The sequence below is a fragment of the Corythoichthys intestinalis genome, chromosome 13, assembly GCF_030265065.1.
Source record: "Corythoichthys intestinalis isolate RoL2023-P3 chromosome 13, ASM3026506v1, whole genome shotgun sequence".
In the NCBI taxonomy this organism is placed as follows: Eukaryota; Metazoa; Chordata; class Actinopteri; order Syngnathiformes; family Syngnathidae; genus Corythoichthys; species Corythoichthys intestinalis.
The window spans coordinates 41,857,155-41,869,466 of record NC_080407.1 but is presented as its reverse complement, the minus strand read 5'-3'; the positions used below and the strand labels follow the sequence as shown (position 1 = coordinate 41,869,466).

Here is a 12,312-nt window from a genome sequence, read left to right as displayed (position 1 = left end):
TGTGCATTAAAGTCACCACACCATACCACTCTTCCCCCCTTCTGTCCCCTCACCATATCAAGATCCCCCTTATCTATTCTATTGCCCGGATTGTAATAATTTATTATATCCACGACACCCAGCCCAGTCCACAGCTTTATTCTAATCGACTCAAACCCCGCACCCTTTTCCTCTACCTTATAGTTTAAACCCCTTTTAATAAAGGTCGCCACCCCGCCCCCTCTCCTATCCCCCCTATCATTCCTCACTGTTTCATATCCACCTATTCTGAAATCCCACTGCGGTTTTAACCACGTTTCCTGGACGCAAATAACATGTGGTTCCACCCTCAATTCCGCCACAAACCTCTTCATCTCCTGGCCATTGGCTATAAGGCTTCGAGCATTCCATTGCATCAAAACTAAGCACATGACGGCCCACCATTCCACACTTGTGAGCTCAGAGTCTCCCCCGCCAGTTTTTCCGTTACAACTTCCCAACGTAGATCCTTAATATTCAGATATTTCTCAGCCGCTTTAACAATAATCTTGATTTTCTCAGTTTTGCTACTTGTCTGCGCAGTACAATTTATCGCCTCAACCATAAACAAAACGAAGTCCCTCTTACTCACTATTAGAGAGTCTTCATTCATTTTGACACCGCCCACGCACGCTCCATTATCCCCTAACGCCGCTATGTCAGTACCGTCCAGTCGCCTTGTCCCCACTTTCTTTGCCGCATCAGCGTACGAGATCCCCTGCGTAACCCGCATCCTTTGTATCTCCGCTGCTCTCTGACTAACCTCACAGCCCCTATATGCTGAGGCATGCTCCCCACCACAATTACAGCACTTCAGTCGAGCCTTATCCCCACACTTCCCATACTCATGCTCCCCCGCACACCTTCCGCACCTGAGCTTCCCCTTACACACTGACGCAATATGACCAAACCTTTGACACTTATAGCACCGCAGTGGAGGAGGAACAAATGGTCGCACTTCATAACTAAAATACCCCAAGAACACTTTAGTAGGCAGCGATCCCCCCTCAAACTTAAGCATAACCGATAAACTGTCAACTTTATTCCCATTCCTATTAGCCTTCAATCGGACGACCTCTGCCACCTCAGCCCCCTTCACATTTTCTTTAATCTGGTCCACAGTCACACTCGTAGGGATTCCAGTAATCACTCCCCTGTTCAGGCGTCTGTCATCCGGCAATGAACAAATCACCTCTTTCCCGTCAATTCTAGTCAGCCGCAGTGTCTTCCCCTGTTGCACTCCGTTCTGGCACAATATTAACAGCGATCCATTCCGCAGTTGTTTTACCGACTTCGATTCCCCTATAGCCCTATGGATTGCTTTAGACAGTTTAATCGGGTTCCACTCACCAAACGACGCCCCTTCCTGCGCCAGCTTCACAAATACCTTGTATTCGTCGCTTTGTCTTTCTCGATCACCGCGTTCACCGTCACTACTCGACTCCAAACACTCCAATTCCCTTCTCCTCGTCTCCTTTCCCGATTTCTTGCGCTTTTTCCGGTTTAACTGCCGTTCACCCACCTTACTCCACCCGGCATTTTCCCGGTTCGCCGTTTGACATCCCATCCCCTCCATCTCACTTCCGACTTCGTCACTTCCCTCTGCCATCACTCCCGCCAAACCGTGAGCCAATCCGACCCGCCTCCCGACCCATTCACATCCTCTACGTCATGACGCATGACGTACACGTATACGACACCGCTTTTTTATTTGTTTATTTGTTTAAAAGCATACTTTTAATCGTCTCACGTGAAACAGGAATGCTACTTTTGATTGGCCTCATTTCACAATGATCACTATTGGGAGCTTTGCATTTTTTTTAATTTTTTTATTTTTTATTTTTTTTTCCAATGGCGTTTCTTCGGCGCTCCGCATAGCCCAAACAAACAGAAACCTGCACAAGTCAGGGGGCGGTGTTGTGACTCCCACATTAACTTTACCTTAATCAAAATCATTGTGCCTGAATTTTGTTCATAAAAGAGCATTACGAAATGAGGCCCATCAAAAGTAGCGTTCCCGTTTCACGTTGGACGATAAAATAAATAAATAAAAATACAAACAAACAAACAAACAAACAAACAAATAAATAAATAAATAAATGGTGTTGTGCGCGTCAGGCGTCATGACGTAGGGGATGTGAGTGGCTCGGGGAGGAGTAGTTGCCGTCCTCAATGTTATTCTCAAGGCAACTATGGAAGTTAAAGTGTTACCAGTTGGGAACCTGGGGCACCCTGAGGACTCACATTTCTGCTTTGTGCACCACTAACAATGGAGAGGTTTCAAAGAGTGCTGAAAAGCAAAATGCAGCAAGCAAAATGCAGCACAAGCACCTGCTGAGCCGGAAGAGATCATTGACAACAGCACATACCAAAATTACCAACACCACAGCTACACCCCCTATACCTTTGCAGACATGGATGTAGAGATGGCAAAGTGTCGTCTCCCTCAGCCCAGCTCGGGAAGATCCTCACCTCGACACTAGTAGAGTTCAGCCGGTGTCATCTTGATCACGGTTTTACTCTTTAAAAAAACATATATAAAAGCTCTATATAAATAAAAGGTATCATTTAAAAAAAAAAAAAAAAGAGTAGTTGCCGTCCGGTATAGACCCTAGTCACGTGACGTCACTGCCACTCCCCCGCGCCATGTTGTCCGTATACTCGTCATGTTAATGCATTAGCGCTTCGTAAATTCTTCCTATTATGGCGTGTTTTTCTGCTCGTTAACATTAATAATCGAAATGGTGAAGTCGTGTGTGGCGGTCGGTTGCAAAAACAGAAGATAGACGGAGAGACTTGAAGTTTTACCATATTCCGAGAGACCCGGAGAGGAGAGCGAGATTGACTGCTGCAATTCGACGAGAAAACTGGGCTCCAAACGACTACCACAGATGATGTAGTAGTCATTTTATATCCGGTAAGATGGATTTAATATATATTTAGAGGGTTTTGGGCTGACAACCACAATTAAGATCATTGCTAGTCTAATCGCCGACAACATACACTCAGACGTTGTGAATGAACTACCTGAAAATATATAATTATAAGGGGATAATAAGACAGTTGTCATACAATTAATTTACAATTTCACTATTGAGGTCAAAAGCCAAAAAATAAATTCAACTAGGGACAATCTGGAGTAGTGCTATCGCACTTCATATTACATATTATATATGTATGTAGTGAGAGTGCTATCGCTAAACCATATAAACATTAAAAGCCCTAGCTCCATTGACAAATGACATGAAATACATTACACTTGACAGTGGATGTTAGCAAGAACAAAAGATTTTGAATTGAAAATTTCGTAACTCACCTTCCCGAGCACAAGATTCCTGCCGAATTTTCGTGTACGAGGACCTGTTTCACCCAACCAGCAACGTAGCATTTATAAACCTCCAAGCTCTTAAAGTTTTTCAAACTTTCGTGAGAATAGGCTTATTTTGTGTGGACAAGATAGTTGTAAATATCAGGGTCAGGCAAAGACGGCGAAGACAGCGGGTCGAAAAACATTGATTTAGGCATCAAATATGGATCTGGCGAATGGATAAACTGAAGCTTTTCCACATAACGCCTTTTATGCAACGCATCCAATGAGTTTACAGCGTCAGATAACACCGGGGCTTCCATGAATTGCTCTATACCTTGCACGACTAATTGAAAACAATGAGAATACGTCTAAAAAATACCGACAATATGGCGGCCGGATACAGCGACACGTCATTTTGTGACGTAGGTGAGTAGGGTATAGACCCTACTCACCTACGTCACAAAATGACGTGTCGCTGTATTGTCCGTCATTTTGTGTCCGTATTCTCAATGGTCTCAATTTATCGTGCAATTTATAGTGCAATTCATGGAAGCCCCGGTGCTTTCAGACGCTGTAAACTCATTGGATGTGTTGCATAAAAGGCGCTATGTGGAAAAGCTTCGGTCGATCCATTCGCCAGATCCATATTTGATGCCTAAATCGATTATTTTCGACCCGCTGTCTTCGCCCTCTCTGCCTGACATCTGCTACCCCGATATCTACAACTATCTTGTCCATCCAAAATCAGCCTATTCTCACGAAACTGTGAAAAACTTTGAGAGCAGCACGCTAAGCAACATTACCCCGTGTGACCCTTTACTTCCAATTTTCTAAAATGGCGACAATCAATAAAAAAAAAAGTTGACTGCGATGGCCGATGCTTCAAGGATAGGTGGATATTGGACTATTTCTTCAATAAAACACACAACAAATGTGTCTGCCTCATTTGCAAAGAGACAGTCGCTGTTTTCAAAGAGTTCGATGTGACGCGATAATGATATTACCGAACAAGACACACTGACATGTACGACAACATTACAGGGAAGATACGCAGCGAGAAATTATAGCAACTTGAAGCTAGTTTAAATTCACAGCAGCAGTATTTGGCAAGAGCCCGAGTGTCGAAAGAGAACGCCACAAAGACGAGACTGTTGAAATTATGAATTAAAAAAAAAAATAAAGCAAATGTGACACACAGAAGGGCTTGCTAAAATGTGTTTACATATATTGCTCTATGTAAATCAGCCAAGGTAGCCCACCGCATTTTTACCACACCAAATCTGGCCCCCTTTGCAAAAGGTTTGGACACACCTGTTTAACTGATGATTCGTAGACGAGGCCAGCTTCTTTCACTTGGTACCAGCTAAATATTATTCAAAATGTAATGATGGTGGAAGAAATAAGCATCTTGAATTTGAAAATGTATGTTGTTGGCGATTAGCCTCGCAATGATCTTAATTGTGGTTGTCAGCCCAAAACCCTCTAAATATATATTAAATGCATCTTACCAGATATAAAATGACAACTACATAACCTGTGGTGATCGTTTGGTGCCCAGTTTTCTCGTCGAATTGCAGCAGTCCATCTCGCTCTCCTCTCCGGGTCTCTCGGAATACGGTAGAACTTCAAGTCTCTCCGTCTATCTTCTCTGTTATTGCAACCAACCGCCACACACGTCTTCACCATTTGATTATTAATGTTAACGAGCAGAAAAACGCCATAATAGGACGAATTTACGTAGCGGTAATGCGTCAACACGACGAGTTGACGGACAATATGGCGCGGAGGTGTGGTTTAGTTTAGTTTAGTTTATTCACACATCGTATCATGGTACACACATGAATGAACATGGTCATATATACAAGCAGTTCATCTGACAAGATGTATGAAAGGGACACTCCGAATAAGCTATTTAAAGCTTTTAGTAGGGGCCCAGTCAAACAACACACACATACACACATTCATACACATGCATGCAATTAACTATGGGAAATTTCAAAATTCTGATTACATCGGATTTGACATGTGATACCTTAGGAATGTTACTCAAAGACAGCATATTAAACATACATAGCAAGGAGATGAGTTTTCAGTTTTTTCTTAAAAATGGAGATGGAGTGTGACATTTTAAGTGTTTTAAGTGTTTATTGATATTTAGAGAGAGTTTATTACATTTGAACCATGTGTCTATTTTCTTTAGTTCACTATTTATGATTTGCTCAAGTGCAGAGGGATGTTTATGGGAAAAGAATAAATTTGTATCATCAGCAAATAGTACTTTATAAAAAACAGATGAGGAATTAACAAAGTCATTAATGTAAAGGATGAAGAGGAGTGGCCCTAAGATGGAGCCCTGGGGGACTCCGTGATTGAGGAGTTTGTATGATGATTCTGAATTGTTAATCTTGACATACTGATGTCTTCCAGATAGATAGCTACTGAACCACTCTAGCGCTAGGCCTCTAATCCCATAATGGTGTAGTTTTTTAAAATTAATATATAGGTCTTAATAGTGTCAAATGCTTTGGAAAGGTCCAGAAAAACGCCGACTCCGTAGTCACCTTTGTCAATTGTATCGTGGATTTTTTCTGTTCGGTCAAGTACTGCCATATATGTACTATTTTTCTTTCTGAATCCATACTGCAATGGTACGATGATGTCTAGCTTGTCTAGATAGTTACTGAGTTTGTTGTAGACTACTCTTTCCAATACCTTGGAAAGGGTAGGCAGAATAGATATTGGTCGGTAATTGCTCAGATCATTTTTACCTCCAGATTTAAAAATTGGTGTGATTCGTGCAATTTTTGCTATTTGAGGCACTACTCCAGAGAGTAGTGATAAGTTGATACAGTGGGTAAGAGGTGCAGTGAAAATGTTGGAAATGTGTTTCAGAATTATGTTAGAAATTCCATCTGCTGCAGCTGAATTTGAATTCTTCATGGTCATGATTATTTTATAGACTTCATCATAGTTGGATTAAGGAAGAAGGAGCCCAGGTAATTACCTGATAAATAATCTCTAAAGGAGGCATCTTGAGGCGTCATGTTGTGACGTCATGTGAGTACTCCCACATCTTTTGGGTTGACCTGAACAATTATATTAATTCCAAAGTTGTGCCATCATTGAAAATTGCTTTTAGACATATTTTGTTTGGCCTATTCAACGTTGAAGAGCCAGAAATGGATAAAAGATATGTCGTAAATCTTATTTTAATATTGCCAAAATTTCACATTCACTGTGTAAAATATGCTAATCAAAGACCAAATTTTCATGTTTTGGGGAAAATGTTTTCTTTATATTTGGACGATTTGAGTTCCTCTTTGAATCCCAAAGCTATAAGGACCAAAAGACTTTGCAAACAGTACGGCTTGTGTTAAAAATGACCCCGACCATTTTATTTATTATTTTGTTGTTGTTGTAAATCTGTTGATTGTATGTGAATTGTTCGCCCATTGTGTGTATTTGTTTTTGTGTAAATAAAGTTTCTTAAAAAAAAAAAAAAAAAGTAGTTGCCGTCCGATTGCTTTAGAAGAGTCCTGCTTGGAAGATAATCCACTTTATATCCCTCCTTGGTTCCACGACGTAATGTCGAAAAGGTGGCAGGAATTTTTGGACACGCAAAGAATCCGTTCAATCTCGCGTCTGCTTCTAGTCGTTTGGGCGCTCGAGGCCTGCTTAGGTTAGCCTAGCTTAGTTTAGCTGCTAACAAAGAACAGACAACGCACCTGGCATAAACACGTTGCCGAGCAAGCAAACATCAAGTCCCAAAATGGCAGGTGAGTAAGTTGACTTTTGACTCGATGGTCTCACAAATACTATACATTACAATACGAATGTTTAAAGACACAAAATGTATGACTAGTGCTGTCACGCAGTACCACATTTGTGGTTTTTATTCTTGCTTTACTGTTTTTGTTTTTGATCGTCTCTTAACAATTTGAATGTAAAGCACTTGAATGAAGTTATTCTCATGTAGTAATTCTACATATTTAACAATTAAAACTGGAGAAATGACCTTTCAGTAACGTCCGAAAATAGTTGCTGGACACAAATCTGTAAAATTACATTTACAACGAATAGTAATCTGCAATTTATCCAGTTTAAAATACTGCATAGATGGCATACAACACAATTTAATACGTACAAAATGGGGTTTTCCCCAATCCAATAAATGTCCAAGCTGTCAGGAGAATAGTCCAGATACATATTTGCATGCTATTTGGCAGAGTGTACCTGTACAGCATGTCTGGCTTGGGGTAATAGTGATGCACGATAATACAGTTTTCAACCGATAACCGATAATTTCCTCGTTCCAACCGAGAATGTCAAGCCGATAATTCTGTTAAAAGATTTATGTAAAATTATAAGGTATTAACAAGAGAAAATATTACTGTGCAAAATTATAATTTATTGCTTTTTTTTTCAACATCAAATGTGAACAAGTAGTAAATTCCAACATCTAAATAAAGACCGATTGTCTGACATTGTGCAATGGTAAACTTTTGGCAACAATTACTTTCAGCGTAAATATCTAAATTGTACAAAAAAGCCTTTAAAAGTAAGCCATACCGAACATATAACATTACTATACTGCAAAAACACAACTCCTTAAAGAGGAACTGAAGAGCTTTCCGGATTTTGGTGTAATTTTATGAATATAAACTTGGGACAAGTTCATCAAAACAACCATGACATTATCAACACGTAATTGTAAGGATAATTTGCGTTTTTTTAGTTTTTTTGCACTCCGTTAATGGTCCCTTCGCAAACCCGGAAGTGTGACGTAGGCAACAGAAGACTACCCACAGCTAACATAGCAGCAACAACGATGTCAGTGATATTTCCACCAAAGGTAACCATTCAGGATCGCTCTTTCGTGACGCTACCGATGGCAAAGGCTCCCAGGAAAGATGAAGTACAATTAATCCCTACATGTTTGAACCTGAAGCGTCAGATGACGGCGATTTACTTGACACAGCAGATGGCGTCATGACGCCAATTGACAGCTCGACACTTCACGAACGGGAGAGTGAGTGGTAAGTCCAGCATCGTGATTTTTTTATTAGAATGCGATTACATGGTTGTATATTTTTCCATGCTCTACACATAGCTAAAACTGGATATTAGGTAATGGGACAGCTCCTACCGATCTAAATATGATAAAGCTAGCCCAAATGTGGCTAAATGAATGCTCTACACATAGCTAAAACTGGATATTAGGTAATGGGACAGCTCCTACCGATCTAAATATGATAAAGCTAGCCCAAATGTGGCTAAATGAATGCTCTACACATAGCTAAAATTGGATATTAGGTAATGGGACAGCTCCTACCGATCTAAATATGATAAAGCTAGCCCAAATGTGGCTAAATGAATGCTCTACACATAGCTAAAACTGGATTTTAGGTAATGGGACAGCTCCTACCGATCTAAATATGATAAAGCTAGCCCAAATGTGGCTAAATGAATGATATGTTATTGATATTTCAAAATAAATGACAAAACCATTTTATTTTCCAGGTGTTGCTGTAAACCGTCAAGTAATTACCCTTCCAAGAGTATGCCTGTGTCATCAGGAGATCCCAGACGTGAGAGCCAAACTTGCGGAGGCTGAAGCACTGACAGGGGCATGAATTTCATTAAAAAAATAAAACCATAAATTGTTAACAATATTGACACATTTTGTTGACTGTTTAATGTATTCTATTGGTATATAATATATTGTAATTATATTACATTCTGAAAAAATATTCAATAGGCCGCAATAATAAATGATACCAGGTTTATGTTGAATCAGCATTAGCTTTCGTTGTCAGATTGTGACACAACATGTTATACCAAGCACACAACGGCACACATCAAAGAGCATAATTTTAGTAAGCAACACAAAGTTAGGATAGCAACGGACTAGCGCAACATTGAAAAATGATAATGGCAGTGGGAAATATGTATTTACTCTTTTCTGTAGCATGAAGTGTTCTCTATACAAAGATAATGCATTATCATTAAAATATGAAGGTAACTTGATTTTTCTTTTAAAAAATGTGTACTGTATATATGACTAGTTTATGATTTCATGTCATCAAAATTTGCTACATTTATTTCTCCTAAATCATCGTCATCTGATGTCGCAGACGGAAGAAATTCAGCATCTGGCAGGCCTCATAGGATCTCTTCAGTTGTCATCGCTGGACACCGCATCGCTTCGGTCATCATATGACTCGACCCACTCTCTCTTGATTTTGGGAAACTGGGTGGCAACTGACTTGCAACGCTTTTTTCATCGTGTTGAGGGTTTCCGCCACTTAATTTTTTATGTTTGGCTTCCTGGAGGGAAAAAAAAATCACAGCAGCATGAAAATATTGGATGAATCCTAATTTTAATTTAATAATAATTTCTTGGTGATCAAATAATAATGCCCCAGTCGTAGCAGCATCTATTTGATGCTATCGTTCCCTCTTCAAATAGGCAGACCTTAATGTTGAAATATAAAAAAACAACGAGCCAAGGACCTATTTGGTGCTGGGGACATTTGAATTTACATAACACCTATTGATATAGTAATAAAATCACATGAGTAGACGACATGTCAGCCAACCTATCTACTTATGACAGGCCAACAGCAAAAAAAGAAAAAAAAAAATGTCGCTTTCAACAAACTGACAGTAGGAGTCCCCCTCGTTTATATATAAAAAAAAAAAAAAAGCCATTAATGTTCTACTTACGTCTTTGGAAAACCAAGGTTGCATTGCTGTAGGTTTTCAAAGCTGTCGTGGCTGAAATGATGAAAACAATGAGCCGATTGGGGACCTGGATGCATGCTAACAAAAACGGTCCAAACCTTTGCAGGAGAAGTTTTTTTTTGGACCACTCCTAGAGTCTCAAGTCTTCCTGTGAGTAATTCATATTGCTACACATCGAGATGGCATGACGAATCCCGCGAGTAAAACCCAGAAAATGTTTGCAATATATGGCGAGGATAGCGTGGTGCTATATTTCCGTGTTCAGAGTGGTGGCGAGGCTTCCTGGAAGTTACGTCACGAGGTAGGGGTCGGCAGGACGGCGCGTCCCTCGTTGCTATGGTGTTGCTATGGCCATAACTCAAAAACTACGCGGTCAATTATTATTATTATTTTTTTTATGTGACTTTTTGAGAGAGCGAATGACGCATTTAATACAATTCAACTGAGTAAAACACTTAAGAGCGAAATCTGAAAACCTCTTCAGTTCCCCTTTAAAACTAGTTTTGAGTGTTAATTTCACTTATTTCCAATAGATTATCTGCCAGCGCTTCAAGTAGGCCTGTCGCGATAACAAATTTTAGTGTTCGATAATTTATCTCATAAACTATTGCGATATGCGATATTATTGCCCCCCCATTTAAAAAAAAAAATAAAAATTTACAATAACAAGGTGAGAATACAGTATATATTAATAGATCAAGTACACCCATTTAAACGCGATAAATATTTACTCTTAAATTAAAAAAAAACTTTTTAAGAAATCACAACTAAAAACAATAGACCATGCCTCTTATGTAAAAGACAATACTAATACTGCACAGTAACACAGAATAAATCAAATGGTTTATCAAGAAAAAAAAATGCACTTAATAACTTAAGCATTTAGGCAAATGAAAACTCTTCCCCTGATAGCTTCTGCAATGGTCTTCCATAGGGATGCAGCGATAGTTAAAGTGCCTGTGACACGAAAAAGCATGTTTATTTCATAATACACGCTGTAATTTATGCCCCTGAATGATATGGACTGCTTGGATGTGTGTGGAAGCGATCGCTATATTTATTTAGTTTTTTGAATCCCGCGCCATGAAAATGAGTGACTTCCGACTTCGGTCTTGCATTGAGGAGGAGGGCGCTGTGACGTGTACGGTAGAAGACGTCCTCTTCACACTACAGTGTACTGTTGTGTATGAGGTCGAAGGATTTAGCTGATTTTGAGGATTAATACGTTTATTTTTCGCATCACGCCAGCCAAACGGCTGCAGAAAAATCATTCTGTGTGCGGGAGAGGCGTATGCGCCTTTTTGGAGTTTCAAAAGGTTCCCATTCACCGTGGATATTTACTGTGGGACCATTGGAGTTACGAGGAAGTGAGTAAACATCTTGTTTTGTATTATGTCAAATACGAATACAGTGATTACAAAGTAAACACTACAAAATTCCTTTAAATAAAGGACTACTTACGTTTGATCATTGATAGGCATGTAAAAAGCTCTCCTCATGCTCATTAGCAGTTAGCTGTTAGCACGTTAGCTGCACAACAAGTCCAGCCACCCTCCTCCCGGGAACGAACTGTAAATTGCTCTCCGCCGGGCGGTTTGCCGATCCGCGAAGACAATCGACAACCGGGTCATCATGTCAAATAATCCAGGCTAGTTACGTGTGGTTTTCCACTTCGAAGACTTTGAAACATCCCTCGGTTCGGGTTAGCATGTCGGCTAGCTGTCACTCCTTCTGGTTTGTTTACATTCTCCGAAGCCGGGGAAGGGAAATGACATATGTCCGATTTAGGTGTCATAAAATATCGTTCGGGAGGTGCGACAGTAAAGGTGAAGTCGACAGTTTTGACCATTATGGAGTAATTTTGCCATGTCGTCTTGAATAAATGGATTTTTATTATTTCATATTCCATTTAGCACAAGATTGTTATTTGTCATGACCATGCCATTTATTTAGCAATTGGGGAAAATACTTGGATAAAAAGAATATCCTGTAAAAATATGGAAGTAAAGAGACAGAAACAATGACATTTTGCCGCTCTCTTCGTCGCGTTTTCCTCGTTGTGAATAGTTCCCCCTCGACGGGCTGACTGGTCCTTCTCAAGCCATTTATATAGCTATTGGGGAAAAATACTTGGATAAAAAGAATATCCTGTAAAAATATTGGAGTAGAGAGACTGAAACAATGACATTTTGCGGCTCTCTTCGTCGCGTTTTCCTCGTTCTTAACAATTCCCCCTCAAT

General features: G+C 39.9%; 1 protein-coding gene and 2 long non-coding RNA genes across 6 annotated transcripts in view; 2 read left to right on the top strand and 1 right to left on the bottom strand.

The window, feature by feature from the left end:
- Nucleotides 1–6,833: 6,833 nt before the first annotated feature.
- The window catches only part of LOC130928931 (gastrula zinc finger protein XlCGF57.1-like), a 34,787-nt gene continuing 29,308 nt past the window's right edge, over nucleotides 6,834–12,312 (top strand). For all 4 annotated transcript variants that reach the window (XR_009066755.1, XM_057855754.1, XM_057855755.1 and 1 more), the window contains exon 1: nucleotides 6,834–7,104. Coding sequence is in view for 3 of the 4 variants with exons in the window: in XM_057855754.1 (XP_057711737.1) it covers nucleotides 7,098–7,104 (7 nt within the window). In the remaining variant the exon portion in view is untranslated. The remainder of the gene's footprint in view (nucleotides 7,105–12,312) is intronic.
- On the top strand, nucleotides 7,114–10,730 carry LOC130928980 (uncharacterized). Its single transcript, XR_009066777.1, has 2 exons — nucleotides 7,114–8,364; nucleotides 8,849–10,730. It is a non-coding gene; the product is annotated as an uncharacterized LOC130928980 (long non-coding RNA).
- On the bottom strand, nucleotides 8,984–10,461 carry LOC130928987 (uncharacterized). The gene is made up of 3 exons (XR_009066782.1): nucleotides 10,171–10,461; nucleotides 10,055–10,105; nucleotides 8,984–9,655 (listed from the first exon to the last, which is right to left on the bottom strand). It is a non-coding gene; the product is annotated as an uncharacterized LOC130928987 (long non-coding RNA).